This window comes from Sceloporus undulatus, chromosome 1 (genome assembly GCF_019175285.1).
Source record: "Sceloporus undulatus isolate JIND9_A2432 ecotype Alabama chromosome 1, SceUnd_v1.1, whole genome shotgun sequence".
In the NCBI taxonomy this organism is placed as follows: Eukaryota; Metazoa; Chordata; class Lepidosauria; order Squamata; family Phrynosomatidae; genus Sceloporus; species Sceloporus undulatus.
Genome location: NC_056522.1, coordinates 98,145,457 through 98,164,879, shown reverse-complemented (window position 1 = coordinate 98,164,879; position 19,423 = coordinate 98,145,457). Strand labels below are relative to the sequence as shown.

General features: G+C 38.4%; 1 protein-coding gene across 1 annotated transcript in view; it reads left to right on the top strand.

Annotated features, from left to right (window-relative positions):
- The window catches only part of LAMA2 (laminin subunit alpha 2), a 590,097-nt gene that overhangs the window by 494,787 nt on the left and 75,887 nt on the right, over positions 1–19,423 (top strand). The window contains 4 exon segments of the mRNA XM_042456962.1: positions 9,486–9,602; positions 12,443–12,625; positions 15,250–15,255; positions 17,024–17,178. Of these exon segments, the coding sequence (XP_042312896.1) occupies positions 9,486–9,602; positions 12,443–12,625; positions 15,250–15,255; positions 17,024–17,178 (461 nt within the window).

Genomic DNA, 19,423 nt, shown 5'->3' with positions numbered 1-19,423 from the left:
GCATCATAGAATGCACATGGCATGATGCAAACTTACTGTAGAGGCTGCATCATGCTGTGTGGCACTAGATGATGGTTCACAGCCAACACAGTATATTAGTGGACCAGTATACAGGTCACATGTAGATTGAAGTGGATTTGTTGGATGTATAGTTGGTTGGATTGTTGGTGTAGAACAGTTGGAGAAGTTGATGGAAGTGGGAGAGGAGAGTTTGCATACATTTGTATTACAGTGCAACTCAAGATAAAGAACCTCCAAGGACTTGGATGAAATTGACTGTGTCTGTGAGTTATTTTTCAGTATGGAAAGTGGTCAGTGCATTGCCAATACCTATATCTGGATTTTTGCTTCTGTACTCTGCTGTGTTATTGTTGAGTTGCATCTGGGTTGATCATCCTCAGACTGTGCTGAAAGTTGGCTTATGAAATGGAATGAGTAAAGAGAGAGCCAACATGGCATCATGGCAGCCAGGTAAGGGGCATTGCCACTCTCAGCATCTCCCCCCTGCCTTCTGAGTCCCATGTGGCCATGGCCATGTGGGACCCTGAAGGCAGCTGCCCATCTCCCCTCACAGGTGACACCACTACTACCCCACCAGGTGACACCACTCTCAGGGTGTCACCTGGTGCAGTCCATGCATGCTACTGCACACCCTAATGACACCACTGATTCCCCTTTTACTGCTCTGGCTGCCTCCCTTATTTTTTTGGGGTTTTGCTGTTTAGGGAAAGGCATTTAGAGTTCTCAGCCAGACAGCTCTTAGCCTTCACAGAACTACAAACCCCAGAATACTACAGCAGTCAGCTGGAGCAGTAAAAGTGGAATAGCAGCACTATAAGAGCGTATTGCAGTAATCTCCTAGAAGTCTGATCCAAATGGATCTTACCCTATGAACATCTAATAACATATACCACATATGTACTGGTGCAAATATTAATGTATATTGTGTATATACTTGTGGCATCTCTTCTCTTCCACTCCTCTGTTAACTATTTTTTGTATAATCATTATTTTAATATACGTTCTTGGATAAATCCCTCTTAGCTTTTAATCCAATTTTCTTTACAATGGAAAAAATAAATAATATCACCAAAAAAACAAAGCACTTTTTGCCATTAATCATTATCACCAGTAGAATTCAGTTGTTCTTAAGCTATGTGATTGTAAGGGTTATTCCCCCCCCCCCCCAAAAAAAACACCCTCACCCCATGACATTAGTTTTTCACATCTCCAACTGTCCTTATTTGGCAGGGACAGTCCTGATTAATTTTCTGTTGTCCCACTTTTTCAGCTGCTATTAAAAAGTCGCAGTTTTTCTCTTCCTTCCCCTTTCCATTTATCCCCAGCTTCTTTATCCCCAGCTTCCTTCTATTGCTGCAAACTAAGTTCAGGTCCAAAACAGACTGCAGAATTGATGCAGTTTGACACCGCTTTAACTGTAATGGCTCCATCCTATGGGAATTGAAGGAATTCCCAAATCTGGGAATTGTAGTTTATTGTGGTACCAGAATTCTCTGACAGAGAAGGCCGACAAAACTACAGTTCCCAGAATTCCCTAGCATTGAGCAAGGGCAATTAAAAAGGTCTCAAATTGGATTATTTCTGCAGTGTGTTTTGGACCTCAGTGTGCAAAAGTAGTTTGCACTCAGTAAATTAGCTGGAGGAGAGGACAGAAATGGTGGAATCCTGCCTTTCCTAATATTCAGGCAAAAGCACACAGCTGCAGCCTCTCCTAACATGTATGCTCTTCCTCATTAATAATTTTTACCATCTTGACCACATTCTCATATTGCTTGGCCAGATGTGTCTTGGCTTTCGTTTGTGAAATATTGGAGAGCATGAGCAGATAGATCTCTGCCTCAGTTTTTCCAGGACTTGGACATGGACTTCTCTGTATCAGAAGAGTCATATCAAAGACTTAGGAGATTATCGCACACACATTTTTGGTTCGATCCAGGCACGGGACAGGATTGGGCTGCAATGGGGGGGGGAATGGGTGTTATCACACACAATATTGCTTCTGCGCAGCCAGTCAACTACCACTCATCCCCAAGCCATACTTATCCTGATGATTTTGGTTGTACAGAAGCTTTCTGTCCTTCTAAATCATCTGGATGGGGTATGGATGGTGGTCGACTGGCAGCGCAGCAGCAATTTCATGTGCAATAATACCTGTTTTGCCGTGTTCCATCCTAATCCTGCCCCATGCCCAGATTGGGTAAAAAGGTAAGTGCGATAATCTCCATGGGTAGGAATTGTGATCTTCCTGCTGCTGTCTGTTTCACAATACCTCTTAGTTCTCAAGAAGTTTCTTGCATTACCCCACATTGTAACTCTTGTGTTCATGTGTGCCCTGGATCAGTTAGTTCATACTTAAATATGAACTGTCCCCTAATTACAGTGCTGTGGTCTATTGTATAATGCAGTTGATTGTGCTGTTGTTATCTGTGAATAATCACTTCCACACAAACATTGTATCCACTTTTCTATCATAATACCTGGGAACCAAGGGCAGGTTGTAATCTAAACAAGGAGGAGGGAGCTTATCCTATTCCTATTTTATCAGCAGAATTCCTTCACTTGATCAGAAACCTTCTGTGGATGGAACGAGACCTGCCATTTCTGGAAGGAAAAGCTAGATCTCTACCACTTTCTGTAAGAAACTACAGAAAGAGAATTTCTAGTATATCTAAAATAAAGGAAAACAGCACATTGAAATTGTGTGCTACAGCATGGCACTTAAAGTAAAATGCTCTCTGAGTGTTAATTTCACCACAGGTGACTTCAGAATATGGCCTTTCAGAGCATTTATCACCAGAAGAGTGGAACAATTTCTTTAAATATTAATGGTGATTTTTGGAACTTCATCCTACTTTTTGGATGAGACTCCCTTAGGAAATTTATTTTGCTTTTTTTCTTCCTTTCTAATATTGAGAAAACAATTAAAATGCATTTGTGATATTAAATAGGGAAATATTAAACAGATGGTGTTAGAAAATTGGCATTTAGGATATCCACAGAGATTAAACTTATTAAAAGCCATAAAAAGAGCCCGGTTCAGTGGTTACAAAGCTAGGAGCAAGATTCTAAAGAGGTTTATTCTGAAATGTAAAAATGGAATAATTGTTATAATTTGGGCAAGTTACCCTAGAGAGAACAGTCAGTATTTGAAGCATTAGGCTGTGTAACTGCTAAAACTACCACCTGAAGTGTATCTGCTATATGAAAACTATTTTTAAAAGTATAATATATATGCTATTCATTTTTAATACCCAAGAGATCTTTGAGCAATATTAAGAAAATTGCATTTTACAATAAGTCAAATTAAAGTAATCTTAAGAGTGTGTGTATGTTTAAAAAAGAAAAAGCTAACCTTGATAATATTCTTTGACCAAGAGAAAACATTAACATATCCAAAGCTGCATTCACTTGGAAATGTAGCTCATGCATTGTTGTGCATTGTTCCATCTCTCTAGCATGCATTTGGAAATATAAACGAGACTGTCCAATGATTTGGTAATGGAAGCGGGGGTTGACACTATCCAGTTTATCTAATTCAACCACTTACACAGCTGAAATCTGTTCCTGAAAGATGCAATATCCCTCAAAACTGTATGGGGAATGACTGCTTGGAAATAATGTGTTACAAGTAATGTGGTTACCTTTAACAAGTTACTTTTTTAGTAGTATGGGTGTAACAAAGGCACATTTCAAAAGTAATTTAGTAAGTGTGAAGAAAGCCACTACATCTGTATCACAAGTAAAACCTTCTAGCTGTCTGTGCTCCCCACTTTTAAACAACTGTTTTTTGTTTTTGTTTAAAAAAAAACTTGCTCTATTAACCTTTCTAAATTATACCCAGAATCTGTATATTCAACTCATAGTCTGCTTTTTTTTTGTTGTTTTTTTAATTTTTATTACATCCATCCCACCAATATACTTACATATATACATACATACACCTCTACCTTCACATACACATACATATAACCTTTTTGGACTGTGCCTTGAATCAGTGGATCTGGCTATACAGTAAGCATGGAGGTTCATTCTTTGGTTTAAATGGATTGGGAAGGGCACATTTTTACTTTTGAAAGTGAGGTTAACACTTGTTTGGCTGAGGCAATTATAGACTGGGTAGGGAAGGCATTACTAATAGGCTTTTATTTTTCCTGAAGGAACGCTAAAACGTTTATAGCCATAGGAATTATTGAACAGGTGATAAATACCATTTTAAGTATATTTATTTTCTTTCTATGTGAGGGATCATTTTGGATAGGCAGCATCATGGGCTGGGTAAAAAAGGAAATAATAAATAGAAAGAAAATAAATAAATATAATTAAAATTATATCTCTCTCCCATGCAATACAGGGGTTATCCCCTTATTCAAAAGGATTAGGGACCAGAGCACTATAGGTTCTGCATTTTGACAAGTTTGACAGTGCCCTGGTCCTTAACTTGTGGGATTTAGCGTACAATTAAAACTAAGTAAGCAGCAGATTAACAACCCGTAATTTGGAATGCCTCCTTAAACAAGAGTGTCTTCAATTCGGGCTTAAAATTAGCCAAGGAAGTAATGGTCCTTAATTGTGTGTGGAGGAGAGGATTTGAGCAGGGGATGAAGAGACCCTTGGCTGGATCCGGAGACCAGTTTCATAAGATTTCAATGTGCATGGAAAGCGGTAAGGAGAGATGAGCACTGACAAATAAGGAGCCAAGCCATGAAGGGCTTTAGAGGTCAGGAGAAGAATTTGATATCAGGTTCTGAAAGGAATGGGGAGCCAATGGAGGGATAACAAGAAGGGGTAGCATGATCAAAGTGACGGGCAGAGATGATGATCCTGGCCGCTGAGCATTGCAGAGAGATTAGGGGGCTAAGGTGGGAAATAGGAAGATCCAATAGCAATGAGTTGCAATAATCCAGGTGTGACATCACCAATGCATGCACCAAAGTCTTCGCTGTTGAAACAGGAAAAAACGGTCGAATTCTGACGAGATTATAAAGAAAGAATCTGCATGACTTGGCTGTAGCCTGGATCTGTGAACGATAAATAGTCAAATAGGAAGCCAAGACTATGGGCCTCATTGACAGATTGAATAGAAATATCATTCACAGTAATTGACAAAGAACATTGCAAAAATGACTTGGATGGGAAGACAAGTAGCTCAGTTTGGGCCATGTTGAGCTTCAGGCATGGTGAATCATCCACTCAGACACAGCAGCAAGACATGGTGATAATTGCTGTTCAACACTTGGCAAATCTCAAGGGTGGAGAAGTACAGCTGAGTGTCATCAGCATACAAGTAATACTGAAAGCTGTAGGAGCTAATAAGATTTCCCAGGGACAGGGTATAATTGGAGAACAGTAAAGGACCGAAGTCAAAACCCTGAGGGACTCCAACAGCTAATGAGAGGGGGGCAGAAACCTGACCTCCTGTAACCACCACAGAAGATCTGTTTGAAAGGTAGGATTTAAACCAGTTTTGTGATCCCACAAAACCCAGCTCTTGGAGTAAATCCACCAAGAGACCATGATCAACAGTGTCAAACACAGCAGAGAGATCCCTGAGGACTAGAACAGAATAAAGACCTTTAGATTTTGCCAGTAAAAGATCATCAGTGATCTTAGTAAGAGCAGTCTAAGTCAAATGCAGTGGACACCTCGAGAAGAGGAACGAAGAAACCAAACAATGGGAGTGATCCAGGGCTGTGGCTTATTAGCAGAGGTTGCATGTATCAATAAAGGGGCAAAATGATCGAGGGTTGCCAATAAGGTAGAATTAAGGAAGGATCCATGGAGACTTAAGGAAGTTAAAGACGTATCAAGAGCCTGGCCAAAATCACAGGATCAATAGAATGAAGGTCACGAAAGTGGTGCTGGACAATTTGATGAGGAGATGGATTATTGGTGAGGGCAAAAGAGATGAAGTGATGATCAGACAATGGGAACTCCTTAGCCATGAAGTCGGAGGTTACACTTTTTTTTTTGTAAGAACAATATCAAGGCAATGACCAGAAGAATGAGTAGGTGCATTAGAACAGAATTTGAGACCAAAAGAAGACAACAATGATCAGAGACATATAGTTGTAGGATTATTAATGTCATCCATATGGATATTGAAGTCCCCCATAATCAAGGAGGGGACTTCATCTGCTAAGAAGAAAGTAAGCCAGGTCTCAAAATCTGACAAAAACTTAATAGGTGATCCCAGTGGACGATAGATAACTGCAATCCAAAGGTGAAGTGGTAGAAAAAGTTTAATAGCATGAAGTGCTGTTGAGGAGAAGATTAGGGTTGAAACTGACAGGAGTTGGTTAAAATGACACTGTCCCCTCCCCCTGTGACCTCCGGGTGACTAGTGCGAGAAAAGAAAAGTCCACCAAACAACAGCAGAGGTTTTGGTGTCGTGAGCTGGAAGCCAGGTTTCAGTGAGAGCAAGAAGATGGAGAGATTTAGCAAGAAAAATGTCATGGACTGTCATTGCTTTCAAGCCAACTGATGGCAGTTTCAAAGAAAGCAATTGAAAGGGAGCTGAGAACAGGGAAGACACCTGATGGACATCAAATTAGGAGAAATAAGAGCCATAGAAGAAAACAAATTAACAAGAAAAAGATCAGAAAAGAAAAGAAAATATAAAAAGTTGAGAACAGTCAATAGTCCCTAGCATTGCCAGGCTTGAAACAACTAGACTTAATCAAGTAAATAATAACCATCCAACATCAAAGAACAATAAGCCATTAAATTAGCTCAATAGAAGGCCAGCTCGAGAAACCAAGTTGCCTTCAAGTCCGTCGTAATGGCTAATATGAATAATGTCAATAATCAGTAAGTTACAATATAATAACAGGTTACTTGGAAATTGTGAAATCAATCAATCAAATGGCTACAATCCCTCTTGTTGTTTGAAATAAGCTAGGGTTATTGCAAAAAAAGAAGAGAAGAACGTCAGTGTTCCTAATGTGCTATAAATGATAAATCTAGCCCCCAAGCTAATGGAAAACTGGGTGGGAGCAGTTTTAAAGCTCCTACTGCCACCAGACACTCCTCCTGGCTGATGGAAAGCCAGGTGGGAGGAGTCTTAAAGCCAGACATTCTTCCTGACTGCTGGGTTGATGGAGAGCTGGGTGAAAGTCAAGCCAAACATTCCTCCTGGCTGATGGAAACCTGGATGAGAGTGGTTTTCAAGCCAAACACTCCTCCTGACTGCCGGGCTGATGGAAACCTGGGTGGAAGCAGTTTTCAGGCCAAACATTCCCCCTGACTACTGGGCATGATGAGAAACAGGAGTGAATATCATTTTAAAACATCATTACAGCTGGCCCTCACGAATTCTTTATCCATGGATTTAACTATCCATGGCTTGAAAATAGTTTTAAAATATATACATTCTAAGAAGCAAATCTTTATTTTGCTTCTTTATTTTGCCATTTTATTTCAGGAACACAATTTTACAGTGCCTTTTTATTTAATAGGACTTGAGCATCCATGGATTTTGATATCCATTAAGGATCTTGAACCAAATCCAAGCAGATACCAAAAGCCCATTGTATAAGCTCTAAGAAATGGTGTGACTTCCTTCAATGGCTAGTCAAACCCTTCTGGCTATTTTGTACAAGTGGATATTTTTTTCTGAAAGCACAAAAACATCATTACATACAACCCAATGTAGTTAGCATCAGGAATATATAGAACTATTCTGTATAAAATTATGAGAAGAAACTTTCTCTCATTGTTAGAAAAGCTAGAGAACATTCAAGACTCAGGTTTTCTGTTTAATGTTTTTGACTATGTAGCACTTATTTCAGATGTGAGATCTCTCCTAATACATCATGGGGGGGGGGTATTGTGTTTGTCTATGCTGGAAACTGATTTATAGTCCAGTGAAGAACCCTCTGGAATATCAAATTAGATAAATATAAAATATATCTTAGTTAGATGTCCCTCATTATCTTGAGTACACCAGTTTTAGAATTGTAATGTGCCACATTCTCCCAGTGCCCTATATATGATTTATAGCTTCTTTCCCAGATTTGCCATCACTTCAGTCCTTTTGTTTCAAAGAGGGAAGAACCATCTGGCTACAAATGTCTTCCTCCCTCTTCTGCAGCATGGACCAAGATCTTCCATACTAAATTAAATAATCAAATACCTCTCTAAAAGCATGTCTTTGCATTCATCATATTTTTTTTTTCTTGGCATGCAACACGCCTGACTTGTTGACATACGTATTTGCAAACAGCCACAAATCTTATATTGAAGCATTTCTTTTGACAGTCTTAAAAGAATCATTTTGATAGATGTCATCCCAGAAAAACACTACTGTCATGAAAAATACCTGGCAGACCATTTTGAATTGTATCCCATCACTAGCATATTGAATATTCAGTTAATGTCCTTTTGATTTGTGTATTTTCCCCCACTTATAATGGGTGTTAGATTATTATTTCATCTGCAAATGAAAGTTTTCCCCTAAAAGAGGCATAAAATAAAGAGAGAAATAATGTGAGTAAATTGTCAGTGTTACCTCAAATATCGATCCAATACAGAGGACCATGATTTCATGGCCTTTCAGTATGTATTGCATTAGCAGTGGTTGCCTTTCAACAAGTAAATGTAATGGGAATATGATAAGTAAAACACTCACTTCATGGCACTGCTGTGACCTTATTGATCTACTTTATTCATACTCACACACCTAAGAAACCACAGATTCAAGGACCGAAAAATTCTGCAGTTACCACACATCAGTGCCATCTATCAATCAAGTCAGATGATGTTAAGGAAACCCTTCTCTGTTCAATTTAGTCATTAGGACTGTGTTGTTCAGAAAGTCTGCCATTTTTCTTTTTTGGTTTATGTGCAAGCATCAGTGATGTTTCTTAAGTTAAATCTTTTTCTAACAAAAAAACCTGTGTAAACATTGGGTGTTGTATAATACAAGTTTAAGAAAACCATAGCTTTGGACATTGTAATAATCCTTGGCTTAAAGCTCTTATACTGTTCATATATGTACCATGGAGAAGTTTATTGACATTTCATTTGATGGAGGATTCAAATTCTTTCCAATTTAGTTTAATAGCTAACTCTCTAATTGCAAATAAATTGATCATGGCATGGTGTATTGTATAGAGTGTTCAACATGAACTGCACAGAGTTTTCTTCAAATCTCTGTTCAGCCAAAAAAGCTGATATGATGCCCCTGGGCCAGATACTTGTCTCTTGGTAAAAGTTTTTTTTCACAGAGGCTGTGAGGATAAAGTAAGACTGCCCCACATGCATCTAATTTTTTTCAAAGAAAAATAGGTTACAGACAAACATGCTAGAATACACACAAACTGCTATTTAGCATGATTCTAGCAATAAAAGGTAGCACTAGAGAATATTTCAGACGATATAATAAGGGAAATAGACTAAAGCTAAAGTGAGCAGTGAACAGAAAATTAAGTTAAACCTTTGTGATTTTCTTCTTTCCTTCTTTTAAGAAAATGGAGATAATCTAAAGGGAATGCAGAATAGGTTACAAGATGCAGAGGAAAAAAACTCTGATCTCCTCAGAGCTTTGAACGATACCCTGGGAAAACTGTCAGCAATTCCTAGTGGTAAGTAGAGTGAATTTCTGATTATGATCTATGAAACTCTGGGGTACAAAGTGCTCCATAAACCTAGATGCACTTTTAGAACCACATTTTCCCCCACCCCATCTTTGCTGTTCCTCATATCATGGCTCTAGCTCAACAGAGATCATGTTGTGAGTGAGCCAATGCCATGTCTCTGTGTACCCAGTCAGATTTGGGTGTGCAGCATTGAACATAAATTTATTTTTCGTGGGAAATATGCCTTGCATAATGTGCTAGACTTTTATTTGTTATTGTTTTTAATTTGTTTTGACAAAATTTTAATTTTATGGATTTTAACTTTTGTATGTTGTTGATTTTCAGCGATGTTTAACTGTTATAAACCACCTTAAGATCCAAACTGGGAAAAGGGCGGGATATAAATAAATATAACACCAACAACATAACATCAAACTGAGGAAAGCATGACGTTGCCTCACTGAGAGTGGAGAAAATGCATCTTCATATTGTTTAGGCAACTGTCTTTCCATACTATACTGTGGTGGTTTCATTGCCCACTCTGGCAGCAAAACATAGTGTAGGCACCATATACTCTTCTCCCACAGCCTTCCACAATTGATGCCCTTCTGTTAGGGTGGTCTACTTGAAGCATCATCAGAAATGGATGTCATCTTTCATGGCTCACAAATAAGTTTTAGCTCTAGTAACATGTGCCAAAGTGCTAGAATGAAATACATTTTTGAGTGTTTTTTGGGGGAGGAGAAACAAGCATACAGATTTTGAACACATTCACACATGAACACTTACTCCATTCTTCAAGTTCTCTTGTCTGTTTTAGCTCTTTGAGAATGCCAGAGAATGAATACTTGCTATTCAGTTTTTTTCTGGCCTGGCAGGAGCTGTCACTTTCATATCACCCTTAAAAGGCTGGTTCTCGAAGTTAATTTTTTTAAGAATGAAAGACAGCCTACTGCCTGCCAATCCATCCTTTCTTTAGTTCATTTCCCAATAGTCCTACAACTTGCTGCTAGCCTTAGCAAGCTAATACTGAAGCAACACCAGATAGAGAAGAGATAATCTTGTTAGACAAAATTCATTTCTACAGAAATATCAAAAATTTGTGGAAGAGAGTGAAATTGCCTGACGGCCTTTACATTCAAAGGATGTAAAAATAGAAGCCAAGATTGGCTGGCAGTATTCTGTTCATATGAGGCAAACTGGCATGACATCATAGCTATGTTGCCATACTTTATAGTGGAAAGAGCAATTCTCTGTGGTGAAAGGGTGAAGAGAAACCAACAGTTATACGAGGCTCACTATGCCAAGTGGTGCTGGATTGCAGACTTCTCTGATTCAACAAAGTTGCAATCTAATTAAAACAATTCACAAGCATCTGTGTTATTTCTTTTGCCAGTGCAGGTGGCAGTGATATCAGGGAGATGGAGGGGGAGCTGTAATGATTATAAAACCATTGCAAAAGTTGGCTCATATGAAAATAATATATGGAAGTTTTTAGAATGTGGAAGTTTAGATTTGAGACTAATTCATGTCAACCTTTTGCCAGACGAAGTAATATATGTGTATAATTTTTAAATTTCACAGAACTGATAACACATGTTTTCATTCCACTGGAAAAAAAATCGCTCAAATAATAATTAGCTCGGCTTATCCTAGTAGCATTTGATAGCCACACAGTCATTAGGATTTTATTTTAGTATTGTGTGAACAGACTAATCAGTTTTGGCTCTACACTGAACAAACAGGTTGTATGATAATGAGATCTCTCATTTCTTTGACTTATTCCATTGGAAATAAATATATTTTCTGTTTATATTTAAATAGTCATCCCTATTTAATTATTTTGATTTCTTGACAAGACCAAGATGTGCCTTTTCCAAATCAAAGGGTTTTGTTGACAACATTGTTTTATATATAACAGATTCTTAGATGATCATCTGTGCATCCAATGACCTCAATTCTGTTGCTAGTTCTAACTAGAGTAGATCCATTGAATCAATAGGATTTACCTATCTGTTGAATCATCGTTCAGCAGTTGGAAATAACCAACAGGATTCTAGCCTGTGGGGATTATTGCACAGCTAAATAAAGTGACTTACCACTGCCGAATTCAGTCTTCATTCGGGCTGCACACCGGTCTTATCACATGGCTTTTCTCCTCAAAACCACCATCCAGGTACAGCCCGGCTCCAATGAGTGTCCCTGAACTCCCTTCAGCAGCCTTTTTCAAAGTAAGAAGCTTTCCAACTTTGAAAAATGGAAACCAGCGCAGGTTCAGGGACACACATTGGAGCTGGGCTGTACCCAGCTGACGTTTTTGAGGAGAAAAACTGTGCGATAACACCAGTGTGCAGCCTGAATGAAGATTGAATATGGCAGTGGTAAGATGCTTTATTTAGCTGTGTGATAATCTCCTGTTTGCCTCAGCATAGTATAGTAGATCCTCATGCAGACCTGTGCTGGGCTGAGCCGTATTGCACACCTGGGCAGAATCACAGACGCATCTGTCTACATTCCAGGAACCAAACAATATTATTACAACAGGCCTCAAACCTCTGGAGGACCCTGGTGGATCTCAGTGCTCATGTTATCATTTCCCATCAAGCTACAAGATATGTTTCTGTCATTCTACCCAGTCCTTATGACGCAGGGAAAAGTTCAGAGGCTATTCAGTAACTCACAGTGGGGGCTTGTGGATGCTGCAGAAGGAAGACGGGAATACCAACTCTCACAGCCTCCCAAATTAGGACATAGGCACACTTAAGTGAACTGTACATGCGCATATGGCCCTAACAGAGTGCCAGGCAATCTCTCTATAATTCTGATTTCCTACCTCCTGCTTACAGATACAGCAGCCAAGGTACAAGCAGTCAAAGATAAAGCTAACCAAGCTAATGATACAGCGAATGATGTACTGGCTAGAATCAGAGATCTCAACAAGAATCTCCTGGGCTTAAAAGACAACTACCAAAAACTTGCTGATGATGCAGCCAAAACAAATGCTGTAGTGAAAGATCCCACCAAAAACAGTAAGATTTTATTGTATATATATATATCTCTTGCATGGTTTCTTCTTCTGTTTCCATAGTCTCCTGAAATGAAAGGGTTGTCCCTTCTACTGCTTTAAGGATAAGTTGTGACACCTTTGCTAAACTACCAGAGACATATTGTCATTTTGTATTTCTTAGATGATACCTTCCAATATTCTTTATTTGCTTCTTCTAGCTGTTTTTAAGATTTTAAATGGCACATACTGAACAGTATGTTTTCAAGGATCCATTCTCTAGGTTCTTAAAACATTTTGATTAATATGAAGAAAATTTATCTTGGAAAGTTAATAATGAAAAAGTCCTTGGCAGACCATTCCCAGGGCAGTGGAAATAATGGCAAGCTTTTGTAGTATGAATTCAGTCTATGAGTTAACCTTTTGAAGGGGAAAATATGAGAGGGGTTTAATAAAGCTGTCTTTTGGTTGTAGAAGATATATTATAGCCTCTTGGGTAATACAGCTATGTTGAGAGCATATTTTATGCTGATCCTTTAGTTATACTCATTGAGTATCACTATGTTGAACTGAAGGAAAATTGCATCTGAATATCTGTAGCATAGCTGTATGACCTTTCCCATTGCAATGACATAGAAAGTGAACATCCACTTCCACTGGATATTCCATATATGTGCATGGCAGGCAGAGAACTGTGAATGTTGATAGACTTTCAGAGCTGTTATTTCCATGAGCTTTTAAATTCTGTAATAAAATTATCCTGTTCAGTGTTTATAAGTCTACTTGTTCCTATCTGCATATGTAATGTGATACCAAGTATAGACACAAACATTTTTTTTATTTTCTTAGAGAAACTTATGGGGGTGAGAGACGGAGGGAGGGAGAGAGAAGAACTTGAACAAAGGAGTAGTCTTCATGATAGAATTTGGAGGAAAATAGGCAGGAAGGGCTTTATGTTATTAAATGGATATTCATACATTGTTAAATGAATATGCTTGTATCTCTTGCATGCTTATTTTTATATTGGAATAGTACCAATTTGGTTTAAGGGTTTTAATCTTTATATGATCCAGTATGTTCCTCCTTTATTTTATTTTAATTTATTTTCAGAAAACTGAAATGTGTCATAATCTAGGTATGTCAGTTGGTCACCATATGCAACCATAGGCCAAAACTTTCATTAGACCTGCAATAGATTGACAGGATTGCAATAGTTTAAAGAAGCTTTCTCTAAATTAGACTGCTAAGAATAACATTTGTGAGGAACACAAAATGTAAGTGGACCTGTGATCTTGGTTCTAGTATTGGTCACAAAATCATTAGCTGAGCGTGTATTCAAACGTATTGTGTTCCTTAATTGTTTTGGCTATAATAACCTGTCTGAGCACCCACTGAGTATCTGGTGGATTTTTGTGTTCTCATAAAAGGCAAAGTCACTCCTGGAATCCTGAGTCTGCCTACAGCTTTCATAAAGTATTTCTGGACTTTATTGCACTGGGAAAATCGAGGGCTTAAACAGACATTAGCCCATGAAAAACGTAAAATCACACTGAAGTTTTTCACACGATGTTATGATTAAAGAGGACTTATCCCAACAATAAACAGGTAATAACCAGCAACAAATCATTCATGGGAAAATCCTGTGAATGACTTGTTGCTGGCTATCACCTGGTTATTACCGGGATAAGTCCTCTTTAATCACAATGCATGTGAAAATCTTCACTGCGATCGCACAATTTTCATGGGCTAATGTCCATTTAAACCCCTGATTTTCCTCATACAATAAATCATGATGTCATGATTAAAGAGGACTTATCCTGGCAATAAACAGGTAATAACCAAGGTAGGATGTAGGAGGCCCATCTTAGGCATTAATTTTCACTAGGCCATTGTCTTTTTGCGTGTATATGTGTGTGGCAACCCCATGATTTTTGGGGGGTTTATTTAGACAAGGGATACTCAGAGGTGATATTGCCAGTTCTTTGAAATACCACCTACAGCACATAGTATTCATTTGCAGTCTCCCACCCAAGTGCTAACCATGTCTGACACTCCTTAGCTTCCCAGATCAGACTGGATCTAGTACCATAATAGTACCAGATAGAAACAATCAGGGATTCATCCTTCACAATAATTTACTTTTTGATCAGATAGGCATTTATATCACAATTTTTTAATGTGTCTACCAAAAGTAAATCTCACAGAATTCTGTAGAACTTGCATCTAGGAATCTGAATATAGAATTACAGGTCAAATTATTTTACTCTACCTGCAATACATGTGCGCGTGCACACGCGCGCGCACACATACACACCAGATACATATACTATGTGTGTGTATCTGTGTTAGTGTGCGTGTCTGTGCATGTGCCTTTACATTGTTGGCATGCATGTGCATGCACACACACACACACACACACACACGCATACACACACACAAACAAACATAACACATATATATAGTGCAATAAGAGTACCAAAAAACTATAGTTATGCATTCCACATACCATATCAGCAGTACCCATGTGTCAGGCAATGAAATCTTGCAGTTTTATGTCCACTGATCCATTTGTTGTGTTGTTTGTCTTTCAAACACTACCTTACAAGTTGTTTCTTCTTCTTTTTTTAAATCTTCAAAACTTGTCTTCAGGAATCAGTACGTATGAGGTTTCAATTTTATTGCTTTCCTTTTTTGGCTTTCCCCCTATTCTCTGTGTCTATGTTCTTCATTCATTTTCGCAAATATACTTGCATGGTGCATATGCAAAGTATTGCATTAAAATAGCTAACTCTTCTACTCAATCAATTATTCCTGCAAAGATGCAAACGCTTCCATTCAGACCAGCAGCCTGTTCCATGCAAAATGAACAAACCTCAATTCAGGGTCCTTTCTGTTGTTACATGTCCACACCATACTCGTGTATCAAAATCCTAAGTGAGAAATTGAGTTAAAAATGGCAAAAGGCACAATTCATCATCCCCTCAAAAACTCAAAAAGCAGTGAGAATCTGGAAACTCTCCTTTGGAAGTGCTGCATATTCCAGTGAGGCACACTCACACCTGTGTCCCCCCAATGTGATGATGATTTGTTACTTGACTGTTGCACCTTGAAGGTGAATGGACAGGAACATAACATTACAAGAATTCTAATTATGAAATGACCAGAGCCAACAAAAAACTTTTTTCCCATTCTGTGTGGACTTGAGATGATTATGTAGACATTTTTGCAATGTGTATATGGAGAATTTCAAAATATTAGTCACAATGGCTACCTAAAAACATAATAAACCATTGCATAATTTAAGATGTTAGAAGAATCTAAAACCAAGTATGAATACAGATTTTACATCAAGTCACTAAACCCAAAAAGCTTTTATAAAAACTTGTCAGAATGAGCCCAAAGTCGGTGCCAATCAGACCTCCAAAGGGAGATCATTCAACAAACAGGAGATCACATTGAAGACGGCCTTCTCCTATGACCTCACACAGTGCATTCCTCCCAACCCATTCTCATGGTTGCTGCTAATTTTATAAATGGTTTTTCAACACAAGGCAATTATTTTCCTTTCCTAATGTGAAATTGTAGAACTAATATGTGCTTATTTTTTTTACTAATATATGAAATATTCTTTTAATTCAAATTGTGTTCAATAAGACACACATAAGAGCAAAAAGCCACACTCTTAACTTTCCATTTTCTGGCATCTGGCCTTTGCATAAATTATCCTATAATATGCAAAGACCAGATGTCAGAAAATGGAAAGTTAAGAGTGCAGGTGTTTTCCTCTGACTCAAGTCTTATTGAACACACGTAGAACACTTTTTTACTCTTGCTCCTTTGCTCCTGTTTTGCCTTTAAACCAAATTCTAGAATGATTGTTTAAATCATCTTGCACCTTTTAAAAATAAAGTGGTAACAGAAGGCTTGATTGGATAGCAATCTGGCTTTAATAAACCATGGTTTATTAATCTGGCAATGAGCCATCATGCATTTCTCATCATCACTTCCCTCTTTTCACATGCTGCTTTTTGGCATTTGTAGTGTGTTTACTTTAAACTGCAACCTACTGTTAACATCTGAATTAGGAAATGGAGATTTAATCATGGACTCAGAACCATACAGAAAGCAGGACTATTATTGTTGTTGTTGTTGTTGTTATTATTATTATTATTATTATTATTATTTTGCATTGTGCTTAGGAATTCAACATGAAATCATAGATTCCTCTTACAGATGTAATGGAAAACTGGTTTAACACAACTTAATAAAGCCTTTCAGGTTAAAGAAGGGAAAGAGGGAGAATATGTGGGCATGGCATTAATCCCTGGATTAATAAACCATTGGCACATAGTGTTCTGAGTTATACTAATGATGTTTTCATCTCCTGTTAAATCTTTCATGTTGTTGTTTTTCTTACATGAAGTTGCTGATGCAGATGACACAGTGAGAAACTTAGAGGAAGAGGCTGATCGGTTAATGGATAAACTAAAACCAATCAAACAACTTCAAGACAACCTGGGGAAAAACATTTCTCACATTAAAGACTTGATAAACCAAGCCAGGAAGCAAGCCAATTCTGTAAGCCCTTCTGTTTTAATAACTTACACTGCATCTTTAACCATTCTACTCTGTCCATAAGGAGTACATAAGGCTAAAGATGACACATTTGTTGACAAGTGAGCCTCAGAAAATTAGGTGGATTTGAATGATGCGCTGGAATGACACAGATACTACCATGAGAATTGTTTTCCACACAATGATCCATTAATGCCACCGCTTAACAAGCACAGTGAGGTGACACCAGACCTAACCAAACACATGTTTCCCCCGGCAAACTCACTTCGCTACATTGTTTTTTGCCTTACCAACCTACATCAACCTATCAACCAATAGCTGATTGGTTTGCCTGTCTGATTGGATGCTTCCCCATCTAATCTCCTTTTCCCCTTTGGCGCACCAGTGAATGAGGAACTTTTAAATGTATACACACACACACACCCATACACACATGACAGAGAAAGAAAAAATAAAACTGAATCCATGTGTCTTTTATTTATGGAAATATCCAACCATGAGATCAATGGCTCTCTCCCTCGTGTTCCCTCCCACTGCCTGAGTGTCACATTTGTTTTTACTCTTTTTAATTACGTTTCAGCTTGTTCACTACTATCCAGTCCAGTACTACCAGCAGACATCAGCTGAGTATCAAAACATTTCCCTTATATCTAGATGGAAAGCAGAAACAGAGTTGGGTTGGCAGTCATTTGGCAGCAACCCAAATTGTCGCTTACTATCTGATGTTCTGTTGTTGGCTGTTTATCGATCCATTTCCTGTATTCCTATGTACTGTATATGTATTATCCTACTTGTGATTATGTATTTTCCCTGGATAATGATTAACCATCCATTATGAAGCCTTGCCCTCCCTCCAGTCCATCTGCCTTGGTCCAGGCCTCGGAGGTTGAGAGGAACTGCTGGACCTCTTACCCTTTCTCGTCACCACTCCCTTCTCCTTCTGTATCATGTCTTTTTTAGATTGTAAGCCTGAGGGCAGGGAACCGTCTAACTAAAAAGATTGCATGTACAGCGCTGTGTAAATTTACAGCGCTTCATAAATAAAGGTTAATAATAATAATAATAATAATAATAATAATAATAATAATAATAACCCTGCCAAATTCCTATAACTGCCCAACTTAAGTACCCATATCCCAAACAGTTAACACAAGAGTTTATCGCACAGCCCCTTGGGGACGGGATCGGGACGTGATGAAAGGGAGTGGGATGGGAACAGAATGGGGGCTATCACACATTTATCACATGCCAGATTTTCAGGAGCTGTTCAGAAGCGTTCCTGAAACTTGCCTCCTCTGGGACAGATCGGGAAAGGAATGGGAACTTCAAATGGCGGCGACAGCATTCTGGCATGCATTAAAATGTGTGATAGCCCCCATTCTGTTCCCATCCCACTCCCTTTCGCCACGACCCGATCCCATCCCAAGGGGCTGTGCAATAAACTCCACAGTCTGGCTAGGGGTAAGTGGTAGTTCCTACTAGGTCTTCAAGCTTAGGGTCTCAGGCCTGTAAAGTGTAACAGGCTTTCACAGTTAGTTCCAGGAAATTTGCTGGCAAAGCAAAGAAGAAAGCAAGTTCTCCTCCTTTCATTTCCAGCTGTTTCACAGGAGAGCTACAAAGATATGAACTAAATGATCAGTTCTTGGTGTTACTGAATTAATAGACAAAGAAACAGATCTCAGAACACAATGGTGACAAACTGAAAACAACCTTCTTCTCTTGTTCCTTCCTTATGCTCATTTTGTGTGTGTGTGTGTGTATGTATTCAGCTTGGGCCATATGTAAACTGAAGCTCATCATTCTTCTTTCGTTACTGGGAACATCGCTTTAATCATGGTTATCTTGATTAAGTTACTATAGGGCATCTCATCAGAAGTCATAAACAAAACAGTAAGCTAGAAGGGGAAAAAGCACATTTCTCAGATGATGCTTGTAATCAAATGCTTGCTTTTCAAATACTTATTTGATTGTGTGGAAAATCAACTGTTCTGTCTCTCTCACTCATAACACACATACTTACTAAATGTTTTCCTCTTAGTGCTTCTAACAAACAGCACTTGGGTCATTTAACAGTGGTAAAAGCAAAAGACAAAGACAAATGCACCATTTCAATCCAGGCTATTTTTTCAAGTACTGGAATCAGTCAGCCCCTGATTGCACAGATTTTTGTATGCTCATTGTAGAGCAAAACTGCTGAGATAACAGTTAGTAGATTGGAGTATCCTTTCTATATGCATCAATCATATTA